The sequence below is a fragment of the Peromyscus eremicus genome, chromosome 4 (genome assembly GCF_949786415.1).
Source record: "Peromyscus eremicus chromosome 4, PerEre_H2_v1, whole genome shotgun sequence".
In the NCBI taxonomy this organism is placed as follows: Eukaryota; Metazoa; Chordata; class Mammalia; order Rodentia; family Cricetidae; genus Peromyscus; species Peromyscus eremicus.
Window position 1 is genome coordinate 54401751 of NC_081419.1, and position 27989 is coordinate 54429739.

The following is a 27989-nucleotide window of genomic DNA, read 5'->3' on the forward strand; positions in this document are numbered from 1 at the left end:
CATGTGGGTATTGGGAATCAAACTGGAGTCTTTTGCAAGAGCAGCAGGTGCTCTTTACCCCTGAGTCATTTCTCCAGTCCCCACCATTCTTTTTGAAGATGCTGTATAAACCATAGGTCTGAACCCCTTCTTCAAGAGTTACTTGTCCTTCCTTGGGTGGCCCCCATATGTACATGAGGAAGACATGAAAGTAACCACTGTCTTTCTTTACCTTTTACCAATAGGGTCCTGCCTTAGCAAATAACTCAGAAGGATAGAGAGAAAATTATTTTTCTTTCTCTACAGAGACCTTCCCTTGTATTAACATAACACCCTGTATAAACCTTGCATAGAAAAACATCTATTTTTGTCACCACTGATAGCAGAATGTAAGACCCTAAACAGGCATGTTTGCATATGAAGGGACATGTATTCACATGAATTGATGAAGATGAATGAACAGGCCTGTATGGATGCCGCCTGAGCATCCGAGCCTGTGGACGGTGAAGGAAGAACAAGGGAGAAATCAATGCAAAACTCAGTGACTGACTCTCAGTCTGTGGTCTTTTTCTATCCTAGATTGCTTCTCTGTTGCTATGATTAAATCATTGACCAAAAGCAACTTGGGGAGGGAAGAGTCTGTTTGGCTTCTATATCCTAATTACAGTCCACCACGAAGGGAAGTTGAGGCAGGAGCTTGAGCTAGGACTCTGAAGGCAGGAACTGAAGTAGAGCTCATAGAAGAGTACTGCTTATGGGCTTCTTCCTCATGGATTGCTCACCTGGCTTTCTCATACAACCCAGGACCACCTGACCAGGAGTGAGCTGAACCCACAGTGTCTCAACCCACAGTGAGCTGGACCTTCCCACATTAATCATTAACTAAAAAAAAAAAAAAAAAGCCCCACTGATCTTCCTACAGGTCCATCTGATGGAGGCATTTTATCAATTGAACTTTCTTCTTTCCAGATGATCCTAGTTATGTCAAGTTGAAAAAACCTAATCATCATAGGTTAGTAATCCCAGCCTAAAGGATTCAGTCTGGGTCCCATGGAGAAAGAAGGGCACACGTTTTCAGAATTCAATGGTTTATAAAAATCGGGGTACACACATGGCTAATTAGGGCCAGTCAGCCCACTACGCCACACTGTTAGGGAAAGTACACCTTCCCTGATTTCCACACAAATGATCAGTCTTGTTCAGGGTTTGGAAAGTGACCAGTAAGACAGCGCTGGGCACTGTCAGAACAGTGGCGACTACGCCTGTGATAGACATGGGAGTTCTAGGATGGAGCGGACGCGAGCCCCACACCAGCAGATGACATTGAGCCACATCCGAAAGGACAGGGGCTATGTGGGAGTGCTTGGGAGAAATGATGGTTCAGTAATAAACTTGGTTACGAGGTATCCTAGAGACTCTGTGAAAGCTTTAAAGGTTGCTTTTACAAGGCTCTGGACACCTGTCTCACAGGGAGAATGGACTGAGCAGCAGTGGGAGTCGTCACTGTTAACGTGACTCTTTGTAGCTACAATCTGGAGGCTGGGTCAGATCTGGTTCTGTGTTTTCCATTAGATTATGTTTTCACTATATTACACTGCGTCCCTAATCTACTTTCACTGTTTGTTGACCATTCGGTCCTTGAGCACAGACTCCTACTCTGCTTTGGTTTTAAATCTCCGTAGGCCTGTCGCTTACCACAGTTCTCGGCCCCGAGCAACACGCCGTCAGCATATGGCTATTCACTAAAGAAGTGTCTTCAGTGAAGAAATTTAGAAACAAACGAAAAAAGGAAGAAATCCTAGGAAGCTAACGCAATGCAAAATGCCATTGTATCAGTAGAAGCAGCCTGCGGTGACACCGTAAGAAGGAGGTATTATCAAAGATGTCCTGAAGCCAGTATGTATCTCACTGAGAGAGAGACAGTGCAAATAAGTTCCAGTTCCTGAACTGGTGAATATAGACCACAGGCAGAGACACTGTAACAAAGAAACTGGCTGCTTAGGAGGCTAAACGGGACTGATGAGTCAGTGATAAAACTGATGTGTTAAAAATAAAAAAAATAAAAAGTCCCCAATGATTGTAGCTAAGAATTAGGAAGCCTCAAACTGGAGTTTATTAGTAGGCAGTGGTGTCCTGAAGTATCTTTGCCTGAGGCTGTAGGAACCACCCTCTAAAAGCTGTACTGTTGTATTCCTGAGTGATGTCCAGAGGACTGGGGACTTTAATGGACAGCATCTTTGGGGAAGATGTTAGATGCTCCAAGGCAAAGGAAAGACAACAGTGTGTGCAATGGACTGATTCAGAGCCTGTTCCAACACTCGCTCTGTGCTTCTGGCCAGCTACGTGTTGGGGCTGCTCATCTTCATTCCTTTCACTTCCAATAACTGACTGGAAGACTCCACATCTGCAAGAGGAAAATTACTGGCAAAGAACAGAAGGTCTTCTGAGATAGATGAACATCCTCCATTAATTTAGAAGCCATAAATGGAAAGATGAACGGGACTATCTCATAATGTCAGAGTTCAAAGGCACTTTTAAATGTCTTTTTAAAGAAAAGCTGACCTTTCTTTTTTATTATCAGAAAGTTTTTCAAGGGCAGTCTGGGCCTTGGGTCATTTCATTTTGACATGCAAGTTCTTGAAAATAATTGCAAGGCCAGAATATTTAACTTTGAAGTAACTGAGTGAACATGCTCAGAAGTAGAAAAATCAGCAGTCCCAAAGCACTGGGATGTTAAAGGATATGCCTCAATAACTCCGTAGAGCCCACATAGATAGGGGATACAGCATGTGAGATGTGACTAATGAAGTTAGCATCCATAGATATTTTCTCTAACATCTTAATTATTTTACAACATTCCATTTAGGAAAATTTCTGAGTATACCTCAGTAACTCTAAACCTATCTTTGTTGGGTAGAGATTGGCCAACATGAAATACAGATGTCAACACAACTGCATGTTCATGAACATAAAAACTTCCTTTAAAAAGCTTCATCCTCTCATTATAACATTTGTTTAAAGTATAAACCACAGAGATCACAAGTCATTGTTAGTGTGAACTCTGTCAACCCGTTCAAATGTCTTTTTATCTATTGGTTCAAGCACGGTCACTAGCAAGACACCGACCTTCTACCACAAGCTGCATCCCTGTCTTCCTTCCTAGCCAAGCTCTCTACTCCCTCAACCTCTGTCCCCCACTACTCTGCTCTCTGCTGCTATATTTCACTTTTTGAAAGAATGCCCTATAAACAAAATTACAAACTACATAGCAGAGCTCTCCTTTAAATTCATACAACTGACAAAAAGTAACTAAGTTTACATTTTGACCTACTGGTTTCAATGATGGCAACACTGATCTAATTTTTAACCTCTGAGGACCTGGAATCACTTAGGAGATAAACCTTGGGTAGATCTGGGAGTGATTTTCGAGATTAGAATACCTGAGGTGGGAAGATTCATCCTCAATTTGGGTTGTCTCATGGGCTGGGGGCTTGGACTGAATAAGGGGGGAAGGGAGGCGAGGAAGCCTCTTCATGACTCTGCTTCCTGACTGAATGGGATACGACCAGCTTGCCTCATCATGACTCCCCTGCCATTACAGACTCACACTCAAGCTGTAAGCCAGAACAAACTCTTCTCCCCTTTAAAGTTGCTTTTGTCTGGTGTTTTGAGAAGTAACAAATACAGTATCTGTTTTCCAAAATTAAAGGCAATAATACACATTTTTTTTAAAAATCCTATCTCCCTTGAATACTGAAACAGGATTTACCTGGACAGCCTTTTGAATATATAGATCTTGGTATTTCATTTCCAATATATTTAATAGGAATATCTCAGTGAACACCTGAGGATTAAGTTTTTACCAAATTCTCCAAACTTGATTCTGACTGATCAACCAGACTTGGGAAGCATTAACCTAAAAGATATTCATTATACGGGATCAATTGTCAGATTTTAAGTTAAATGTCATAACAGAATCAAAGTTTAAAGTTCAGAAGAGCTCTAAGGCCTTGGATAAAAGACTGCTTGTTATCAGTCGCAGGGCCTTGACCAGGTTACAAACTTGCTTATTCTAGTTTTCTTTCTATTTCTGTGACAAAACATTCTGAGTGAAAACAACTTTGGGAAGGAAAGGATTTCCTTGGGTTGCACTTCCAGGTGACAGTCCACGAGGGAAGTCAGGGCAGGAACTCAAGCAGCCGCTTAAAGAAGAAACAATGGAGGGATGCTGCTTGCTGCTCACCTCCTGCTTGCTCACTTGCTTATATTTAACTAGCATTCTTATACAGCCTAGAACCACCTACCTAGGGCATGGAGCCACCTGCCATGATCTGGGCCATCCTGCATCAATGTAGACAACAAGACAGCCTTTCACAGACATACCCACAGCCAACCCGATAAAGACAACCACCAGTTGAGATCCCTTTTCCAAGTGCTTCTAGGCTGTGCCAAGTTGACAGTGAAGGCTAGGTAGGACATTGCCAACCCTTGATTTTCTCTTGTCTTTCGGGGTTAACCATGTCTACTTCAAAAGATTTGGGTGTACGAAACACTTACTTTCTACCAGCACACTTGGCAGTTAATGGACAGAAGCTGCTCACACTATTGAGACTGGTGTCAGCATCAGCAGGGGGTCCTCATACTGTCTTCAACCCTTGACCCATCTTTCTCTAAATCTTTGCATTTTGCTTAATTTCATCACTTCTTAGCCTCTCCTCTAGAGGTGACCAGAGTCAAGAGGATCAATTTTTGTAGTAGCCCAGCTATTATTTCCAGAAGTGCAAAGCTAAGGGGTACTCACTGGTCACCCCTGACCCTCACTTTTATTGTCATAGCCGCAAAGATGCCAACAGAGACAAAGTGCTGGAAACTCACTGTTTCTTGTCAGGAGAAGAGATTATTGGTCAAATATGAGCAAGCAAAAGAGAATAAAGGGGCCAGAATAAAGCAGAGCGTTGTGTTTTCTGAATAATTAGGGAAGATTAAAAAAATGAACTTTATTCATTTACAGCTTCAATGTTTGGTGCAAATGCTTGGTGTGAAAATACACACACATACAACACACACACACACACACACACACACACACACACACACACAAAACCAGTGGTTGAAGAAATAAGGCTTCCACCACTGCTATTCCAACTACTTGCAAAAGCAATTCTGAGATCAGCACATTTTCAAGTCTCAAACTATTATGAAGTTCAGGAGAGACGGTACTAAAGTCTACAGGCAAGGTTATAACCATCTCACAACTACTAAATTTTAGTCTTTCCTTTTTTGTTTTACTGACAGTCAACCCAGAGAACTCTTACAAACTCCAGAAAGCACTCTATTACTGAGCTAGACCCTCAGCCCTCTTCCCTTTATTTTGAGAGACAATCTTCCGAAGCTTCCCAATCTGTCCTACTCCACAGCCATGGTGTGCCTTGAACTTGTGATTTTCTTGACTCAGCCTCCCAAGCAGCTAGGCGAAGAGGCTAGCACCACCAGACCTTGTTCTAAAAGTTTGTCTTAAAAACACATGGCAAAGGAGATGTATCCTATACACACTCATTGTTCAGCAGTAGCTTTTGTTTAAGTCCTGAAGTTCAGAAAAAGCAACAAATGGCTGCACTTGATGATACAGAGAAGGAGCAACTCCTGTCCTCAATGAAGTATCCCGCCCAGCAAACACCGAGGGCCAAGGAGCATCAACAGGCAGCAGGGGCCCTGAGTCTTACCTGTTCTCGGCATCAGCGCTGCACTTCGGCGACATCAGTTCAAAGGATTTGGTGAACTTCACCACCTGTGCCGTGCGGAGAGACAGGAAATCCGCGTCAGTTAAAGCCGCCTCCCCACCATTTAACACGACATAATAACCGTTTTCATCTCTGCACTGGTCATTACAAGAGTTAGGGATTAAAGAGCCGTTTTAAGTGGTGAGGTGCCAAGATAAAAGAAGGAAGGTCTAATGCACATTTTGTTTGTACTTGCCTTCTTATACAGCAGACGTTGCCAGTACCACCACCTTACCAGATCTGTTTGGTACCTGGGCTTGCATTATTGACATTTCATTATTTGTAATTTCTTTTCATTATTTTGCCTAAAGAACAGCAAGTTTTTCCTTCTTCTTCTTTAAAAAAAATTTTTTTTATGTGCACTGGTGTGAAGATATCAGATCCCCTGGAACAGGAGTTACAGACAGTTTGTGAGCTGCCATGTGGTTGGTAAGAATTGAACCTGGGTCCTCTGGAAAAGCAGTCAGTGCTCTTAACCGCTGAGCCATCTCTCCCGCTCCAAGTTCTTCCTTCTTAAGAAAAAAAATCATGCTGGAGGCTTCGTCCTGCCATTTTATTGCAAATGAGGCATGTGCACGTTTTAGCCAATCCTTGCACGTGGGTAAATACTTACAGACTATTGGCCAAGTACACGATCCCCATGCTATTGAAGGGAAAGTAGGGCTTAGAGGGCCTAAGTGGTTATGCAGGAAGCTGTGCAGACCGTAGATTGCAGAACTGAGTTTCAGCCATGTTGGTTGATTCCATGGTCCATTTACCCACTCCTCCATTATGCCTTCATCAACAAGAGCAAGTGGGATTGTGGCTGTTAATTATATGGACAAGACTTGTTCAAAGGCAAGATAGATAGATAAATTCTGACTTTAAAAAAATGTCATTCTCTGCTGAGCATAGTAGCACACACCTTTAATCCCAATCCTCTCAACACAGAGGCAGGCAGATCTCAATGAGTTTCAAAGCCAGTTTTGCCTACGTAGCAAGTAGCAGGCCAGCCAGATCTACATAGTAAGACCCTATCTCCAAATAAATAAATAAAAAATTTTAAATTCATTTCATAATTATTTGTTGAATATATACAGTGTTTAAATATAAATAAACATAGACTAAAAGTAACTTAATGTAACTTAGCTTGGCATCATATAATACTAATGAAATAATAAGCAAGATATCAATTTTTTCTGGTTTTAGAAATCAAGAAGAATATTTTTTTTTATTTTCTGACCTAATAAATAAGCTTTAATTATCTAACGCCATTAACAATAATTTATGGCTTAATTTTACTACTTATAGGACATTAAACGTTCGGCCAGGGAGGGTGTTAAGGTTGGAAATACTGACAGTGATGCAAATGGATTTCATGCAAGAAGAAAAGCAGATGATTGCTGTGTGGAAGAAAATCAAAGCCCAGTGTCCTGCATGACAGTAATCATTAAAAAAGAACAAAAAAGATCTGTGTAATGCAGCCATTTGGGCCAGCATTCTTTCAATGCCTGTCTTAGGGTTTCGATTGCTGTGATAAGACACCACGGCCCAAAGTCACTTGGAGATGAGAGGGTTTGTTTCAGTTTACAACTCTCAGGTCACTCCATCAGTGAAGGAAGTCGGGGCAGGAACTCAAGGCAGGAACCTGGAGGCAGGAGCTGAAGCAGAGGCCATGGAGGGGTGCTGCTGACTGGCTTGCTCTTCCTGGCTTGCTCAGAACCACCTACCCAGGGCTACTCTGATGGAAGCATTTTCTCAATTGGGGTTCCCTCTTCCCAGATGACTCTAGCTTGTGTCAAACTGATATAAGAACCAGCAGGGTCTCTGCTTTAAAACTGGTTTTGCTGGCCAGGCAGTGGTGGCACACACCTTTAATCCCAGCACTCAGGAGGCAGAGCCAGGTGGATCTCTGTGGGTTTGAGACCAGCCTGGGCTACAGAGTGAGTTAAAAAAGGAACTAGTTTTGCCAACCTTCTGTTAGCTCATTCATGAAGTCTATAACTTTTTTCTTCATACGTACTTTACATTTTTGCAAAGTTAGGTTTTTGTCTTTTAAACAAATATTTATTTTTTACTTTTAGTGAGTGAGTGAGTGAGTGAGTGTGTGTGTGTGTGTGTGTGTGTGTGTGTGTGTGTGTGTGTGTTTGCATGTAAGTTAGTATGTACATGAGAGTGCAGGTACCCAAGGAGTCCAGAGACATGGGATTCCCTGGAGCTGGTTACAGGTAGCTGTGAGCAGCTTGATGTGGGTTCTCAGAACCAAACTCTGGTCCTCTGCAAGAGGCATACATGCTCTTAACCACTGGGCCATCTCTCCAGTCCCTAAAGTTGTGTTTCTAACTTTTGAACATCATCCTCTGACACAATAAATGTGCACTGAGTATCTGCATGTGTCAATCAGTGTGACAGGCATCGGAGCTATAGAACTTCATGTGCCAAAACAACAAAGATAAATGCCACCGTGTTCCTGGAGCTTACTGTGGGGGACTTGATTTTCCTTGACTTCTCAAATAAGTGCTCCATGGGAAAAAAAAAAACTGCATTTCTGGTTTTACACTTTAAGGAATCAATCTTGAGAAATGTCCAAAGAATAAAGACAATAAAGATCTTTTTAAAATGCGTTTTCCATCTGGAGGCATTTTAGAAGATAAAATGGGAAATTTTAAGTTATAGATGCATAGGTCTAGAATCACGAAGAATATAAGACACACAAACACCTTGTGATAGAACGTCTGAGTGTTTGATTCTTAAAATGTAAATGATGAGCATTTAAAACTACCAAAATGAAAACAAGCAGACAATGCCCCCAAACAAACAACCGAACACACTGCTGGAAAAATATCAGGACCAAAGGATGGAGATGTAGTTTGGCTGGTAGACAACTTGCCTGGCATAAAGCTCTAGATTGGGTCTCTGGCTTTGCATACACTAGATATGGCGGCACATGGCTGTAGTGCCAGCACTTGGGAGTGGAGGTGGGGGTGGGAAAGAGGGGGAGAAATTCAAGCTTGTCCTAGAGAGTCTGGAGTCATTTAGGGAGTCTGAGGCCAGGCTAAGCTACATCAGACCCTAAAAACTAACACAAAATAAAAGTAAAACAGGTTCAAAATACTTTGCTTTATTTCAGTTGTTTGCTGTTATAAATACATGTTTTGTGAATAAAGAGAAAGGCGTGGATACACATCTTCCAAGTTCATGCACCCTATAGTAAACTAGGCCATGAAGCCATGATAAAAAATAAAATAGAATGGGTCAGGCATGGTGGCACACCTTTAATCCCAGCATTCGGGAGGCAGAGGCAGGTGGATCTCTGTGAGGTCAAGGCCAGCCTGGGCTACATAGTGCATTCTAGGACAGCCAGAGCTGCATAATAGAGAGAACTTGTCTATAAAAACAACAAAGATGTAAGATTCACAAATAAAGAATTTAGGGCCAGGGTGATAGTTCGGTAGTCAAAGTGCTTGCCACACAAACATGAAGACCTATGTCTGATCTGCTAGAGTATGTAATAAAAATATTGTGTGAGGTGACACACGCTGGTAATTCCAGCACTGTGGAGACAGAGACAGGCAGAGTCCCTACAGCTCACTGGCCAGCCAGCTCAGCCTCCTTGTTGAGTCTCAGGTCAATGAGAGACCCTGACCCTGTCTCTAAAAACAAGGTGGGTGACATCTGAGATATAAAAGCTGATATTGTCCCCTGGCCTTTACATGCATGAGTGTATAATATATAATACATACATTATGCATGAGTGCAGAATGTACATGCATAATCTCATGGGCCAATTCTCACATTCATGTTCATCTCCCACCTCTTTCTCCCTCCCTCCCTCCCTCCTTTCCTCCCTTCCTCCCTCCCTCTCTCCCTCCTTTCCCCCTCCTTTTCTCTCGATAAAATAGTTTAAACTTTAAAGCACAGGATCAGAATTTTTTTTCCTGATGCCCAAATGTGACTCTTTCTACTAGATGGAGGGAATTATAAAATCTATAACTTCCCCCTTTACTTAGGTTCTTTAGAAGCTCAAAGCAAAGCTTTTGGTGCTAAGCTTTACCTTTATGCAACACACTTCAGACTTGAATTTGTCGACTTGACTTTGTTTTCTCTTTTTCCTTGGAAAGCCTCTCACTCCATTACATACATAGAACATGTCACAAACACTTGCCATATTCGTTCACTTACATTTTTACATTTTTTATCATAGTTTTGTTTGTTTGTTATCACTGTTGTTTTGAGAAAGAGTTTCACTCTGTAGCCCAGTCTGTCCTCAATCTCTCAATCCCACTGCTTCAGCCCCCTAAGCTGAGACTATAAGCATGTGGTACCATCCACGGCTCTCAAAAGCTGAAGTTCTTTTGATACTAAATTGAGCAGGATTAGAAGATGAAGCATTTAAAATTGAAAAAAAAATATACAAATGCAGATAAAATGTTTTCATAAATGAAATACTTGATGAAAGCCTTGTGTGGGCCACTAGGTTGTATAGAAGAGTATTATTTAAGGGTAGGGCTAGGAACCTGGGATGGTAAGAAGATGGACACTTAATAGCCTACAGCTAGTGGCAAACGATATAAGAAGAAAAGAGCAGCAGGCCTGAGTCCCATCAAGAGAGTAAGGAAATAAGTAAGTACAGTAGTGAGACCGTAAGTCAGACAAGGCCAGGGAGGCATCACAACATCAGCCTGGGGCCCATAATGTACGTGAAGTTGTTTTGGAACCAGGCTGTCTGACTTTGAAGGTTTCTGGTACATTCTAGACTCTACTACTGTCACAAATTTAAGTCAAAGCCACATATTCAGGAACCCAGGGCCGTTAATAGAATCCCCTTACACAGTCTGCCATTTATAGATAATTTGAAGTTAAAAATCACAGCTAAATTTGCCTCAGCAAATTGTTGAGAAACATAATTTATGTTGGCCTTTGTGCACTTTCAAGATGAACAATCAGTTGAGAAGTAGCATAATCCTGGGATGTAACCTTATCTGTTTGTTTCCTACTACTAAGAGCAGGTGTGGGCAAAAGATAGCCTATAGGTCAAACCTTATCACCACCTGTGTCTATAAATAAAGTTTTATTAAAACAGCTGTGTCCATTTTCTACTATTACAATACAGCAGAATAGTTACAAATGATATTATACTGGCCATGAAGCCCCAAATATTTACTAGGTAAACCTTCACAGAAAATAAATTTGTCAATCTTTGGTCTAGAGCCTTCTGTGGTCCAGGTTACTGCCTACTGAATTATTAAGGGCTAATGATAAACTAATTAATGAAAATAGATGTGATTGATCTATAATTCAGAAAGGGGAATTCCTGGAGTTATAATCTTCTAAAGTAACATTATGATGATAGAAATTTTAGGTATCAAGGCAAGTAGCAGGGAATATACCTGGGGAGACACATGGCCTGGTTGTCACAGAACAAAATCACTCTTTAATTAAGCATGCCATCCTGGGACAAAACATTGCCTTTTTCCGCTCTCACAAGCACCTCTAATAACAAATTGATGTCTTTATGCTTTCAAATGAATCTATACAAAGTATAATGAACTTAGCTGGGTATGGCTGGTGGTATACATCTGTGATCCCAGAACTAAGAAGATTAAGGCTGAAGATGTAGACCAGCCTGGGCAACAAAGACAGATCCTAGAGACAGAACTGGGGGGGGGGGGTAGCGGGGGAGAGAGAGGAAGAGAGGGAGAGAGGAAAGGGGGAAAGGGGAGAGAGAGAGAGAGAGAGACAGAGAGACACACAGAGAGAGACAGAGACACAGAGACACACAGAGAGATTGAGATCCATTCAAATAGATCATTGTTTATGATCAAATACCTGCAGCTACAGAAATCATAACCCAAAAAACCCAGATGAAATAATAAATGAAAGAGAACAGAATTCACATTGTACTCATGATTTGGGCCAATTCTGAATCATAGTTTTATGTATTTCATAAAACCGGCTGCACAAACTCAAGTCTGATTTTATCATATGAGTACAAAATGAACACAGACAAAGGACACATAACCCACGGACCTGAAGAAAGAGTCTCCTAAAGGGAGTTGCGGAAGTGGTTTCTGGATCAGTGGAAGTGAAAAAGTGGTCTTCAGTCCTCCTGCTGTGGATCAGCCTGGTGACTCCACCCTGGGGAACTGTAGATGCCAAGTGAAGGAAATAAGACATCCCCTGCCTGGTCTTTGGAAAAGCTCCATGGAGAGAAGTCTTTTTAATTTGGATATTTATCAAGGAGTAGTTAGTCTGGTTCCTCTCTGTTCTTTCTACTTAAAAACAACTCTTGAAAACAAAAGTATACTCAAGTAGATATTGCTGCCACCAAAAAGAAAATGACTACTAAGTAGTTACCAATTTAAAATTTTCTTAATCTTTATTTTTTTTTCATAAGAGGGCTACTCAAAAAGGCCAAAGACTGCCTTAAATGATCATCCACTACCTTTCCTCTTCACAAATTCTTCCCTTATGTTAATTAGCATTTTATGTGTTTCCTCAATCAGCATTTATTCAACACTTAGTGCTCCAGGCACTGGGATGGGCTCTGGAAATATGAAGAGAATAAATGCCCTGTCACAATAATACAGATCAGGAAGCAATTTACCGATGCATAATTCTATGTTGATAGATGCTTAAAGGCTACCCAAGCATGCAGGACAGTGATGACATCATCAGTCGAACTAAGTCCCAGCAGGTGAGTGGACAGCTGTAAGTTGGGCACAGAAGAAGTTATCCAGGTGAGGCACTACACCACTCTACTCTGGCAGTAAATAGTGAATAAGCCAAAGGAGTTTAAGGAAACATATTCCAATAAAGAGACTAATTCTGGGAGTGTGTGTCCTGTAAAAATAAGCAATAAGGAGTGGGAAAGTACCCAGTGACTAGCAACTCTGAGAACAGTTAATGCTCCTAAAGTCTGAGACAACACAGAGAGAATGGAAAAGAGAAGAAAGTTGTTGGTTTCCTCAAGGAGCTGAAATTGTAGGGGAAGACTGTAGACAAACACAGCCACCTCTATAACTGCGAGTGGAAAGGGACAGTAACACCCCTGTTTCATAAGTTTTGTCCTGATCTCGTAGCTTGTGAAACTCAACTGGAAGCCAGAGGACAAAACAGCCCAAGTACGATGCTGTGTAGAGGTCAGCCTTCAAGGGCACCGATCCAGAAAGTAAACCAACCATAGACGGGTGTGGAAGGGGGACTGCAGAGAACAGTCAGTGTGGAAAGTGTTAAATTTTATCCAAGTCCTAAGCACAAAATAGTACCGATAAAGAAATGCCACATCAGTGTTCCAGAAACGGCCGTGCTCAGAAGACTCTCCTGCCCTTCTGTGTTCCCAAATAACAGCAGTCTCCAACCTCATGGCTCCCAGAAAGCTCTTCTTACACAACGCAGACAATCCCCTTGTTCCTATAGTTCTCTAACACTCTAGCACATCTCCTTTTCTTTCATATGTTCCTTATTAATGAGCATCTTCCCTGTTGCAATAGCCTGGACAGTCACCTCCTTCAGTGTCCAGTACACCCCCGCCCCCCGACAGAGAACCTGTGTGCAAAAACAGAGATTCAAACACCGACACAGACTGATCACAGGGAGGTGAGTAGATATGAAAGAAAGGGCTAGAACAAGGCTGGCACCAGAGAGGAAAACCAAAAGTTAACCTGGAAACAGAAGTAGTAAGCCCTGGATGTTGAGTGGATGAGCACTATTGCCTAGGCAACAGACAACCACAAAATTAAATGAAGCTTAGGAAAAGCAGGTGCATGATTAGAAAGATAAGTAGGAGCCATATTAATAACTGATTGACAAGAATTCCTTGTTTACAAGCAAAGGTAGGACTCAGGAGACAATGCCTGGTGAGAGATCAGTAAAGACAGCAAAACAAGCACTAGGAAGGAAGAGCTAGAAATGATGTGTGAATACAGATACAACAGAATGTGGTCAAGTATGAATATGGAAGGTGAGGAGATGCCTAGGAACTGCTCTGTGGGTTGCAACATGAGCTACGACATGATGATTGCACTAAATGCTATAGAAAAATCCAGAGGTAGGAGAAACTTGGGAGAGGAAATGGCAGGGATGGCCAGCAGAGACTTAAGTTTAATAATGACCAATGTGTGAATTGAGTTAATAGACTAAGAGATACTTATTAACAAAGTGACATAAGGTGGTTTGTAGCTCAAAAGAATGCATATTCAATTCCTAATAGCAAGTTAATATATGAATATATAATGTGATATATTAATAGTACAGACTGGATATGTGTGCATGTATACGGAAAAATCCTCATTTAGGTAATTATCAGAGAATTAAAAAAATTAATCTTCTATTTTGTACTCTAAAAAAACACTTGGAAGAAAAATAAAACAGGACTTAAGTTGGATCCCTCATAGAAGGAAAAGTAAAGAAAGAAAGAGGAAATGGAAAGAAGATGATGGAAAAGGAAGAAGTATTTATAATCCACTTAGGAAGAGGAGAGGTAGAAATCACAGGCAGGTCCAGAACTACTGGACAGCACTCATCACTCATTCCCCTCGGATGTGGGACATGGGAATGTCACCCAGCCATTGGCTTCACTGAGTGTTTTTGCACACAAAGACCAAGAAGTTAGGACTCACGTTAGAAAGCCAGCGTGCATGGCTAGCTCTGCTTCGTTTATTAAAGGGGCTCCAGAAAGCAGCCCTGAAGTCAGAGGCTTAGCTAAGAGGTAAGAACCTGTTGGCATGCTGGATGAGGAGAGAGCTGCCAGCCATCAGGACGATCGGAACAAAGAGCATGGGAAATAGCAAAGCTGAGATGGTGCCTGAGGACATCAGACTGCAATTTCCACACTCATTTTCCTTGCCCAAGCTCTAAAAGACACAGGATAACAGTAAGTGTGTGAACTGCAAGGAGCTATGAGAAGCGACAGGAATCACTTACAGTTTCCGGGACGGAATATCATTAAGTCCACTATTCCCATCAAAAGACAAGCATTTCCTGATGTTGACAGCAGTGTCCAGCTAAGGGTTTTGTTTTGTTTTCTAATAGAAAAAGCCATTGACAAAAGTCGCTTAAAATCAACCAACCGAAACACTTAAGAGAAGCAAAAGACAGTGAGATATCACTTCTGGCACGAGACAATCGAGAAAGACATCCATCATTTCTATTTTTGGTACTCGGCAAACTTATCAGTTTATGCCTGAATGCCCAAAGACCATGACTGCAGACTCTAGAAGCCACTTTTAAGAGAGACTTTCCTCTGTGACAAAGGGTAAGTGTGTAAAGAGGAGTTTCCTCTTCCTCTCCTAGGATACAGTGGGGTGACCATTTTAAAACTGAATAACATAGAAGACTTACCCTACACAATACCAAACTATTGTAATATTGTGGAAGTCAAGACTGTGTGCTTTTGTTGTAGAGATAAACAGCCCCAAAGAACAATGCAACGAGCTTAGAAACAGCCAGGCATTTTAAGGTACTTATTATAATACAGATGTACCAATAAAGTAGAGGAAAATAGTTCCAAGAGAAGGTTTTGTGCACACACACACACACACACACACACACACACACACACACACACAAAGAGAGAGAGAGAGAGAGAGAGAGAGAGAGAGAGAGAGAGAGAGAGAGAGAGAGAGCGCTCTAACTTCACACTTACTACCAAAAAAATCAGTTCTATGGGGAAGTTAAGACAGGAGGATCATAAATGTGAGGCTAACCTGGGCTACATAGTAAGATTCGACCTCAAAAATCAATAAATACTAGATAGATATAAAAGGCCATAAATAATTGTGTGTGTGTGTGTGTGTGTGTGTGTGTGTGTGTGTGCATCACCACTGTAACTGAAAGCAAAGATTTTTTTTTTTTTTTTTTGGTTTTTTGAGACAGGGTTTCTCTGTATAGTTTTGGTGCCTGTCCTGGATCTCACTCTGTAGCCCAGGCTGGCCTCAAACTCTCACAGAGATCTGCCTGCCTCTGCCTCCCGAGTGCTGGGATTAAAGGCATGTGCCATGGCAAGATTTTTTTATAACAAATCAAAGCACAAATCAAAAAGGGATACTGATTTTACAGGACACATTAAAATTACAAGTTAACACACAAAACCAAAGGTACCCGTTGAGAAGCTGTCTGCATTTGAGTCTTGTGTGTATATCAAGACTTTGAGCCAATGGCCTCGCTTTACCCAGATCACTTCTCAAACTGATTTGCAGGGAACATGCTTGCGAGATGACATAGTAACATTTCTCCCCAGACAAATGCTAGGCTTAATACCACTAAGTAGAAAAAGGACTGTACTAAGAAAACACCTGACAAGAAACACAACGGAAGAGAAAAAGAGTTTATTTGGGCTTTAAGTTTGAGGGGACATTGCCCATCATGCTGGGGAAGACCCAGCAGCAGGCAGAGAAGCCATGGTGGCCGGAGAGAGTGAAACCAACAGGTCGCATTGAATCCACAGTTAGGAAGCAAAGGGCGAACAGGAAGTGGGGCCGATATAAAGACCTACTTCCAGGGAACAACTTCCTCCAGGAAGGCTGTACTTCCGAAGGTTCCTTAGCCTTCCCAAACAGTGTCACTAGCAGAGGACTGAATGTTCAAGCATGTGAGACACTTCACGCTCAAAGCACAAAAGGGACATATTTCCCTGGTACGGTGTGCATCTGCCTACCCAGCCCACTGCCTGTTGCCATGTGTCCCAAGCATGGAAACCAGCACCACTGCTACAGTTGGTAATATGAGGCTTACATTTGTTCCCATAAGTTAGGCCTTAATGTCTAACTTAGTTGCACATTCAGAGACACTCAGCCCTGAATGCTGGACTTAACTTTTCCTGGCATCTTTCATCCATTGCATGGCTAGATTTCAGCTGCCCACATTTTTCAGCCCCTTGCAACTGTACTTCCTACACTCTTCCTTGCATATTTCAAAGCATCTACCACTTGTGGTTTAATAATTAAATAGGAATTTTCCTAGATTTTAAATTGTAGGGCCATGTTCTCCCCCAAGGATTGGTTAGATATTATCCCATTGCCTTTGAGTACTGGGGGAATGTGACCATAAGAAGTCTAACATCAGAATGACATTTTTTCCAGAGTGTCATGAGTTTTTGCCTAGATGCCCACGGATGTGATTTTTTCCTATCTTTAAATTCCATTAGCATCAAATGTATTTCAGTGCTGAGCAGTAAGTACTGACTCTGAATAGTGTGCTCTTTCAATCTGTAAATCCAACTTTGACTTTATTTCAATAAAATGTCCTAGAGTTAAAATTCTGAAAGCCTTTTCCTGTTCCATTTATCGTGTTCTTCTCAGAGACACCAAATTATCCTTATTTTGAACTTTCACTATGAGTCCATTCTTATCATTCTCTCTTTTTTATAATTTACTTTCTTCCATTTCATTTTCAATTTTGTTCCTCATGCTCCTTAAAGCATTTAGAGCTGTCTTTTATTTTCTTTCTTGCTTTCTAAAAATGTAATATCCATTTATGTATAATTTCACATTTTCTTCTTCCAAGCTCTACCAAGGAAGTGGTCTGTCTTCTCCTCCTTCCCTTCCTTCCCTCCCCCTCCCTGCTCCTTCCCCTCCCCCTTCCCTCTTCTTCCTCCTCTTCCTCCTCCCCCCCCAGTCTCACTCTTCCTTCTCATATATTTCTTACTTCTCTGTAGCTCCTTTTTGAACATTTATTTTTCCAGAGAGATTATGTTATCTTTAATTTCATTTCATGAAAAAGCTGTATCAATGTTTCTGAGATGTGCTCTGTGTCTAGCCTTTGGCTTTCACATTCTCTATATGGCATCTTTGCAGACTTCCTATACTCTTTATTTTATGATATTTTTTATTAATTGTGTGTGTGTGTGTGTGTGTGATTGTCTAAGACAGAAATATACCATGTTCAAGCCAAGTCTGAATTACCATTTATTTTTATAAATCAAGTTTTATTGGTACACAGCCATGCACATTCTAATTTATTGTCTGTGACTGCTTTCATGCCATAGTGGCAGAGTTGTATAACAACTGTACTAGAGACACTTGGAAAACTTAAGGTTTTATAGAAAATGCTGCCAGCCCCTCATTCAGGAAATGGACTCAGTTCTACTCACTGGTTACTACCAACAAAAGTGTACGGCTTTAGTGAAATGGTTTTTTTCTCTTGCAGAGATGTAAGTGATTTCTCTCCAGTGTGAAAGACAACCTCAGCTCACAGTTTGTGGCCTTGATTTGTCTCTAACAAACTTTGGTTAAAACCTCAAAATCCTACTCTGTCTTCTCAAATGCATCTTAGACCTGTTTTAACAATGTATTGGTCCTTTCCTGAATTGAGCTTCAGTCAACCTGCATTTATTCAATATGTTTTAAGAGATGAATTATTCTGTCTCTTATAAAATTAAAACTGGTTTAAACTAGTTTTTTTAAAAAACTTTTGGGGCTGGAGAGACGACTCAGTGGTTAAGAGCACCGACTGCTCTTCCAGAGGTCCTGAGTTCAATTCCCAGCAACCACATGGTGGCTCACAACCACCTGTAATGAGATCTGGTGCCCTCTTCTGGCCTGCAGGGACATATGCAGACAGAGCACTGTATACATAATCGATCTTAAAAAAAAAAAAAAAGAAAAAGAAAAAAAAGGCATGAACCACTATACCCAGAAAGAAAGTGGTCGTGGTGGCGCACACAATAAAAAAAAAGGGGGGGGGGGGTGGCCCACACCTTTAATCCCAGCACTCGGGAGGCAGAGGCAGGAGAATCCCTGTGAGTTCGAGGCCAGCCTGGTCTACAAAGTGAGTTCCAGGAAAGGCACAAAACTACGCAGAGAAACCCTGTCTCGAAAAACCAAAAAAACAAACAAACAAACAAAAAAACCATTCAGAACTAAAAGTCATGTTGTCAGGTTTCACACACATGGACCTACACATTCTAAACAGTCTATGCAAAGTTTACAATACTCATTACAGTTTTAACCTCAGACTCTCATTCTCTGAGGAATACAATCTTAAAGCAAAGACAATACCTTTTCTAAGTTCGGTGTAGTAAAATACCACTCTCCGAAATACTAAAACAGCTCTTAAACGCTAGACAATTCTTGGTCTTTGAAGTGAGTTCTCAGCAAAGATATTAAGTTGCTCCTGGGGGTTTAGACGTTTAACTTTGAAGAGCTTACTTAGATGGATGATAACCATTATTTTCAGTATAATTGTTTTGTTTTCTGATTGATTTCTCCCAAACAGCCCCAAAGGCTGCACCAAACCCAAAAGCTGGCCATCAAAATGTGCCAGGCCAGAGCCTCCATATTTCTACATCTTAGAGCACAAAGAGACTCCAAGGTGAGGTGAGGCACTTTCCTCTCTGTGTGGGCTGCTCTGGGCTGGTTTGTGCCAGCCCAGAACAGCAGTGAGGGAATCTAGAAATCCTGGAAGACAACCTACCACCGAGCACAGCCCAGCGAAGCCGGCTCACAACATTCTGCCCAGGAGCTGAGGGGACTTCGCTCTGGTCCTTTGCCTGCTCCCTGCCATTCTCTGAGGGCTGAGTGATATTGCCCTTACTGCAGTCCCTGCACATGGGAGAGGAGCCTGCCTTGTGCTGGGTAAGTAAGATGGGGTGTGTGGGGCTGCACTTGGCCTTCTCTTCTGAGTTAGTTTGTGTGATGCTGGGGAATCATTGCACACCTAAGCTCCATCTTCCATTAGATACATGGAGCTAACCGGGCTCTAAGAACCCCATCCACTTCAAAGGTTTAGTTTCCAGGGTGAGATAAAGATAAATAGGGAAACGTATCTAAAGGAAAGAGCCTCTCATTTATGAAAACGTTCCCTCTTGGGCTGAAGGCATGAACATAGCCGCTCTGCTCACAAGTTTAATTGTGGATGAACTTAACTTCCTTCTGCTCAGTCTTTGACTCCACATGGAAAGCCCAGGGTAACTTACCGGCGATTCGATGTCTTCTAGAAGTAAAACTGAACAGCGTTCACATTTCAACAGAGTTTGGGCCCGATGCATTATTTTCTTGACAATCTTCTCCAGGTCAGTCTGTTCTTCGAAGAGGTCATTGACCACCTCCAGCAAAGCCTGGAGACAGAGAAGCACATATTTAGGAATTATAAGACTATAACATATCGGCTTTGCCTTCCAGCAAAATTCCATGGAGTATTTTCTCTAAGAACAAATATTTCGTGTGGCTAATTATTAAAACGTTTATGGTTGTTCTATCATAGCTCTGCAATTCACTTTATAACATACTCTCTTAAATTGAAAAATACAACCAGAGAATGGAGGGGGTCAATGTAAAAGGAATCATGTAATCACTACATGTAGGTGTTTTACCCACTGAGGTGGTTTTTCTTCAATATGACTGAATACAAAATCCACATTTTATAAATAACAAGTACTTGGATCTTTCCAGAGAGTATTTATTTCGGAAAACTGCAAAGCAGCTTTTCTTCACTATTAAGAAAAAAAAAAATCACTTCACGGCTCAACTTGATACCTATTTTCACTAACACATATCTGTCCCAGAATTCTGAAAGAATAATACAGATCAATGTTAACTAAGGCTCCAAGCATTCAAATATATATGCCTGTGTGTGTGTGTGTGTGTGTGTGTGTGTGTGTGTGTGTGTGTTCTCACACTACTCTCTCCATGTAAGAGGAGACTCCCAACAGTTCAGTAGAACATTTAGATATTGCTGTACATCTCAGGAAAGAAACCCTCATTAAAATTGCTGTTAAAATGGCAGATTGAAAGGTACATAAATTAAAGAAAAAAATTAAATTACAAGTTGAACACTGTGTACTCATTTCAAAATTAAGTTGCAGTAACCTATTACTTTCCCTGGCCAAGGGAACTTGCAATTTATGCTTTGAAGTAATATTTGTTTGGAATTTTTTATTTTTTTTTTTTTTTGGTTTTTCGAGACAGGGTTTCTCTGTGTAGCTTTGCGCCTTTTCCTGGAACTCACTTGGTAGCCCAGGCTGGCCTCAAACTCACAGAGATCCGCTTGGCTCTGCCTCCCGAGTGCTGGGATTAAAGGCATGCACCACCACCGCCCGGCTTGTTTGGAATTTTTAATGACCTTTTTTTCCCCCAGAATTTGCAGAATAAAGGCTATTTACAGGGGGTAGAAATTCAGCTTCTTTCAGAGCCTTTGGGGAATCACACGGCCACTGAATTGGCTTGTGCTTTTCTCATAACATTAAACAAGATGTTTGCTTGCCTGTCTGACCTTCCTTCCACAAAAGGGCTCCAGGAACCCACAGGTGTGAATTTATTCATCATGGCGTTGATCAACAGCCCAGGGGCATGACTGTTTTTGAACTTCAGGAATGAATTTGATTTGTCCTGAAATAATTGGAAACAAAATTTCTTCTCTGAGTCTCTTGAGGATAAAAAAAAAAAAGCATTCAAATGAGTTAAGGGATCCGTGAAATGAACCTAGCTGATGGGGCTACTGAAAGGCCCGAAGTTCCTGGGGAGTGTTCTCCTGAAGAAGATGCTGCTGGTGGATAAGCATCATATTGCCCCAGGATTCCAAAGCAAAGAGAAACACTAAGATGCAAATACTATGTTAACTGAAGTCAGACTCTTGGGCGTTAGGACAGCAAACTGCTGCGAAAGGCCACTGTGCTGTGATTTCATGTCCAAAGTCATTAAATGGGGCACAATTCTTACCCAGGGAAGAGCACACAATTGGTTACCCAATTCCAAATAACCCTGAAAACAGACATATGAATAACGTTACACAGACTGAGCAGGTTGTGTTTATATATTTAGGAGTGTGTGTGTGTGTGTGTGTGTGTGTGTGTAAACATGTATGGATGTAACAACAATTAATAAAAAATAGAGGCCATGCATTTGAAAGAGAGCAAGCGTGGGGGGGGATATGAGAGAGTTTGGAGGGAGGAAATAAGGGGGAAATGATCTAATTATAATCTCAAAAAATAAGAGAAATAATTTCTTCAAAGAGAGACAATTGTCTGGGTAATTACAAGCAAATTCCCTGTTATTAAGGGGAAAACATCATTACCTTAATCACTCAGATTATTTCTTCAAATGGATCATATTAACTGAACAATTATTTAACTTTTCAATTTGTTATGATTGCATGGAGAGCCTCTGGGACCTCTCCACAAGAACATTTCTCTCAAAGGAGGAACTCATGCCCCTGGAGTCTTGCACTGACAAATCATATTACAATAATTTTATTCTTTCTAATTAAAATTTGCTGCTTTGCGAACGAATGGTACACGTTTTACAAAGAGCAAAAGGCTAGCTCCAGAAGAAGAGGAGAAGAGAAGAAGTCTAGGTTGATCAAACAGTCCGACAGGCTGTAGAAACAGTTCATAAGGTCGAATGTACCCTGCTTCTTGTCACGTCTGTGTAGGAAATGGCTGGGTACTTCTCTTTCCTGTTCTACTCCTGAGCTGATCAGTGGATCTTCCTCTCTCTTATCCACACATTCTTCCTCTCTCGACCCCTCAACAAGTCTTCTGGCTTTGCATAATCCCCATCACTAATATTATACTCCCTCAAATTTAGGTCCTTAATTCAAGTTTTTGCTGTCTACAAACTTGTGTTTAAGCCCAAAGTCTCCTCTCTGACCCCCACATCAGCAAGCCTTGCATATGTTACCACTGATTTGCAGGGAATTTCTCTCTTCTTACTACCTTAATGCCAGCTACCTTTTCTCTTGACTTTACTGTAGTCTTCTAACACCTCTCCCTGACTTCAAATTCCTTCTCATTATTCACTCTCCTCAGCCCTTCACTGTTTCAAGGGGCCAGGTTGTTTTCTTTTTTAAATGAAATTGGAATCAGCTCAAAATCTCCTAGTGGTTTTCCACCACACTTAAGACCAACAGTTCCTGAAGTGCCCATAGGCCTTTCTACCCGCTGGCCCCTGTTCACCTCCTTATCTTCATTTGCTTCTTGTGCATCCTCTCCTTTCCTCTCTCTATTCTCCCTGTTCAGGAACACAGGACCTTTGCACCTGCTGTGTCTATGGTCTGGATGCTCTGCACATGTCTTCACATGGTCTCTTATTTTTATTCCTCTTCTGTTGTCTCTTTACAGATATCTATTCCTCACCTTCAGATATCAATGTCTGTTCCATCTACCCCATCCACAACAGTGTCCATCCCTCTCTTCCACTTTATTTTTCTGTCTGGCACTGTGTGGTTTTTGTCTTTTTGTGTTTTTCTATTATCTATTGCTGTGGGATGTCTTTCTATACACTGTGAATATGTGTTGCTCTGACTGGTTGATAAATAAAGCTGCAATGGCCTATGGCAGGGCAGGATAAGGTTAGGCGGTACATTCAAACTGAAGATGAGACCAAGAAAGGTAGAGTTGGGGGAGACGCCAACTGCCGCCAAAGGAACAACAAGATGCCAGCAGACCAGTAATGCCATGGCCACATGGCAACATATAGATGTATAGAAATGGGTTGAGTTAAGTTGTAAGAGCTAGCTAGCAAGAAGCCTGAGCCATTAGGCCATACAGTTTGTAATTAATATAAGCCTCTGAATGGTTATTTTATAAATGGCTGTGGGATCACGGGGCCTGGTGGGACTGAGAAACTTCCGGTTACAAGCTATTGCTCCCATTAGAATAGTAAGTTATGAAGGACAGACAGTGTCTCATGAAAACCACACAATACATGCTTGTTGAATGAATAAGTGAACTGTGCCATACACAAGCATGAAACGACTGTCTCATTACAGAACGAAGTTTCCCTTAAGAGATTCATAGTGTGGTTGTAGAAGAGGGTTATCACCAAATATTATAATAATGGGATGGGTACCCACACTGTGACCATGAAAAACAGTAAGCAGAGAAAAGAAGCTGAGCTGGGTCCTGAAGGACATATAAGGCAGTTGTCAGTAGGAAGGGAGAGGAGGCATTGAAGACAGAGGAGAATGTGGGTAGAAGTGTGATGACGGGAAACAAGCAGGTGGTTTTGTGGAAGTCATAGAAGCATATTGCTGGAGCAGCAAAGCAAGACATGAGCAAGACGGGGTTCTGAAGATGAAAAGGGGCCCAGTTAGAAGAAAGGTGTGCTGTGCCCAAGGAAGAGGTCTGTGTAGTCAGCACTGTTCATTCATCTGTTTACTACAAAATAGTCCTTAGCATAATTGTTAGTAAATAAACTAATCAGTTTAATGGCTGAGGGATTTAATCCTTGTTTTCCAACAGTTTCTCATAGAGTGTATTTCTAAGCTGTAACAGTGATCTTCACATATTTAAATGTAGAGTGAATTTAATATACTCTAATCTCTAGTTGATAATTTAATGCTTTCTGATCTTCTGGGTGGCATTTTACTACCTGATTCTATGATTCCTGACGGTGTGTAAGACCACCACCTCTTCTGTGCTTAATAATCTTATAAAACAGTGCCTGTGTGACTGTTCTGCACACCTTGTGTTGCTCTTCTAGAAAACCTTTCAAACAAGATCTGCAAGGAAGAGAGAAGTCGTGTTTGCAGCACATCGTGCTCCGTGAAGGAACTGAAGTGTAAAACCATCAGCAAATGCTGCTGCTCCAAAGCTGCAAGCACTAAGGCTGTGTCTGCCACCCACCACATAGTATGGACGTGAGACTAATTCCCTTTTGAAAAGAAGCCAGTTCTGTTGTCCAGAAACAGCAACAACAGAGAATTTGTATTTGCTTTTATCTATAACTTGCCTATTGTATTAAGAGATCTTCAGCCCTGGCATTGCAGGATTGTACAAACGGACACGATTCCTGGACTATACAGTGATCAGGTCTGCTGCTTTTAGAAGAGGGGGTGACTCACAGTCGGCGGGAAGGCAGCGAGCTTGAAGCATGGTCTCGACAGACAGCTCTCTCTACTCACCCTGCTCCTTTCGTATTCTTTCCTCGAGGCAGCAAAGAGCTGAGCGTTAGAGATGGCGATCCCACAGAATGGAAGATACATCTGCATAACCTGGGGCACAGAAAACATTAAGAACATTAGCGCATCCACCCCTAAACCAAAGCCCACATTCCCTGCCTAGGCAGTACTTCCCTTTCAATCAAGTGAACTGGGCTTTGAGCTGTGAACACTACCATCTCAGCTTCAGGGGGCACATTTTTCAGAGTTAGCGCTAAGATACTTGTGTAAATCAGTCTTTAACTGGGAAATTCACATCTATGAAAACATAAAGTGAGTGAAGCAAAAGATCCCAGGAGTTATAATACAGGAACTATGTCTGATACATCTTGTATTCCAACTATGAGAAACAAGAAGAGAACTGGAATGTCCTTGGAATTTAAAGTGTGTATTTACATTCATACTTAGAGATGGACAGGACATGAGTGAATCCCTGTTTACGTATATGTCTACAAAAGGGGTCTCAGCAGGGCCTGCCAGCTACCAAATTTAAGCATGCCTAGTAGGATGGGCCTAGTAGGAACTTAGGGGCTCCGGGCCTGTACTCCTGTGTAAAATATCTCTGCTTGGATCCGTTACCAGGTAGATATGGTTAGGCAAGAACACAAACTGGGAGGGCTCTGCAGCAACCTGTTTGAGGGAAAGCTCGGAGTCCATGAGAGAAAACACCTCCTATGGGAAGAAATACCCAGCTGGAATACCCAGAAATGCCCGGCCTAGAGAAAGTCTTTCTCAACAGGAGGTCAAAATATGAGGACGCCGCCCATCTCTAGAGCATTTGGTTCCAGGCAGATAGGATGTTCCAGCAAGACCCTTGAACTTTTCACAGCATAAGAGGAATAAGTGACTTTTTCCCCCCTGGGATTTCTCTAAAGTAGAGTGGAAACGACATGGTTTGTATCGATCTTTTTCTGTCCCCCAGCCCACCCCATTACAGTGTCTTGTGAAGAGGTGTGAGGGCACACAGAGCAGTTCTAGCAGTGGCCAGTAGGGGCAGTGCATCGCTCACTGTGTAGGCTACTCACACAGGAGCACATGCATGGCACCTCTGGGACATCCAGAATGGAGTTGCCTGAAGTGAAGGGTGACTTGGGGGAAAATAAAAGATAAAGCACAATTCCCATTCTTTATCATTTATTATCTTGCTCGACTACCTCAGGCCTAGAGTCCCTGGAGGAATTTCAGAGCTCTATAGAAGAGTTAAAGCTATGGTCTTAAACCAAGAAGCACAAACCCCAGCACGCTTATTTTGCAGATCTCTCAGGAGAGATTCCATCGGTGAGCCTTCGAGTTGCCTCCTGAAACAAACGTTATTTCTGTTTCTCCTCTTTACCATTTTTTTGCTCTTCTTCTTCATGTTTTAATAAGTTTGCCTGTAAGCCTACTGGTTCACATAAAGCTTCTGGGTATCCATCCCTCCAGCACTTCCCTGCTTTTGGCCTGAATGGGACCACTTTCAACATCAACTATACACTGAGCACGTTTCCTTGTAGTTTCCTGTTTGGGGCAGGCGTGCTTTCTTTGGTTTGTACTTCCTTTTTTTTTTTTCTGCAACAGAGATGGGGGTTACTATGTGGATAATAGAGAGGAGAATCTATGAGTCACTGTTGTGAGTACACTGGGTCAGAAGCAAAGGTCAACACGTCTGGGTCTTTCACAACGCCAGAATTTACTAGATAACAATAAATTCACAAGGTAAGTGGTTCCGATGACTGCGCTTGCCATAGTCCAACTTCCTTTGATAAGCCTGAATAGAGCTACAGCAAGTTCTTTTATTCCAATCTTAATTACTAATATGAACTTTCAGACCATATATTACAGATTGTGTGTGTGTGTGTGTGTGTGTGTGTGTGTGTGTGTGTGTGCATGTGTGTTACAGAATGGCTGCAAAGGATTAAAAAGGCAGAGATTTTAAGGAGTTTCGAAGAAGCCTGAGAAGCCAAAGCTGGGAAATAATAATGATCTAAGAATTTTTGTATTGATAATGAACTAAATTGAGCTGTGGAAGAAGCCAGAAGCTGCTGTAGCTGCTGGAGGTAGAGTCAGAATTAGAGGTGGGCTCTAGGGACGTGAAGGTAGGGGCAACCAGGTCAGGTAGATTGATGGATGGCCAGTCTAGGTAGATGAACAAGAGGTAGGGCAGACAGCAGTCTGAGGAGGCCTCATCAACAGTGTGACTGAGCTAAGCTGAAGCTCCTGGGACAGTTGATGCACACACTGAGTGCTCAGATGACAGATTTCTGTCACCATTGAAGTGATGGGGTCCACCTCTTTAAGGGGTCTAGGCGAGGGATTACACTCCTTCCTTGGCCCGCTATGTCTGTAAGTTCTCGGGCTTGGTTTTCCTTGTAGAATTTAAATACAACATGGACTCCCCAACTCTCAACTCACCACAACAAATTTATAATAACTCCAAGAATAAGTCATTTGTAGCCTCTGATTCATGGGTGGTATCAGGCAGATGGTCTCATTCATATCTCCATCCATGTGCAGGGTCATCCTCCATCGTCAAGATGGAGTCAAAAAGTGATTGTAAAACGGAATCTCTCAGGGCAAGACACTGTTTTATACAAGTATAGACAAACTGAAAAGCCAGTGTTACATAATACGGAGTAACTTATAAGTCACAACCTGACCTCAACAATTACTTATGTGACTCTCCATCATTTATTTTGATTATGTTTGCCTTCTGAACCAAGTCTAAGGTGGTTTGTAAGTCCAGGAAGTAGGAAGAAGAGTGTTGTCAAATGAATTTATGAGCTGTTTTCTAAAGCCTTGCTTCACTTACTTTGTGATGCCAATATTGAGCTCTTTCTACCAGGCTTTCTGTGTAATTAAAAACATCTGGAATCTTAAAGTTTTTAGATTTAATTTGTTTTACGTGTATGAGTGTTTGCCTACATATATGTCTATATACCAAGTGCATGTCTGATGCCCAGGGAGGTCAGAAGAGGGTGTCAGATCCCCTGGAACTGTAGTTACAGGTGGTTGTGAGTCATCACATGGGTGTTGGGAACTGAACCTGGGTCCTCTGGAAGAGCAGCTGGTGCTCTGAACTGCTGAATCTTAAGCCACATTGTATTTGTCCTTTTTGTGGCTTTTCTGTATGAAATTTAACAAGTCACTTAAAGGTTCTGAATCTACTTTCTTATCTGTAAGACATGAACTTTATGGTCATTTTCAGCTCTAATGTTTTGTGGCTCAAGCAATTAGAAATATCAGTGAGCTGTCATGTTACATTTGCTAGAAGTTACAAGGAATTCCATAAATATGCTTGCACCTTACTCAGGAAGTATCATTTGTAGTAGAACTTGACACAGATGAAGCCCTTTCATCAATAAAGCAGGCATGATTCAGGGTGGCAGGCATGACGTG

The 27989-nt window shown here is 41.7% G+C and overlaps 1 protein-coding gene across 1 annotated transcript in view; it reads right to left on the reverse strand.

Moving 5' to 3' along the window:
- Pde11a (phosphodiesterase 11A) overlaps nucleotides 1–24665 on the reverse strand; it is a 232951-nt gene extending 208286 nt beyond the window's left edge. The window contains exons 1-3 of the mRNA XM_059260747.1: nucleotides 24579–24665; nucleotides 19654–19794; nucleotides 5703–5767 (exon numbers count right to left, since the gene is read on the reverse strand). Of these exons, the coding sequence (XP_059116730.1) occupies nucleotides 5703–5767; nucleotides 19654–19794; nucleotides 24579–24665 (293 nt within the window). The remainder of the gene's footprint in view (nucleotides 1–5702; nucleotides 5768–19653; nucleotides 19795–24578) is intronic.
- Between the last annotated feature and the right edge of the window lie 3324 nt (nucleotides 24666–27989).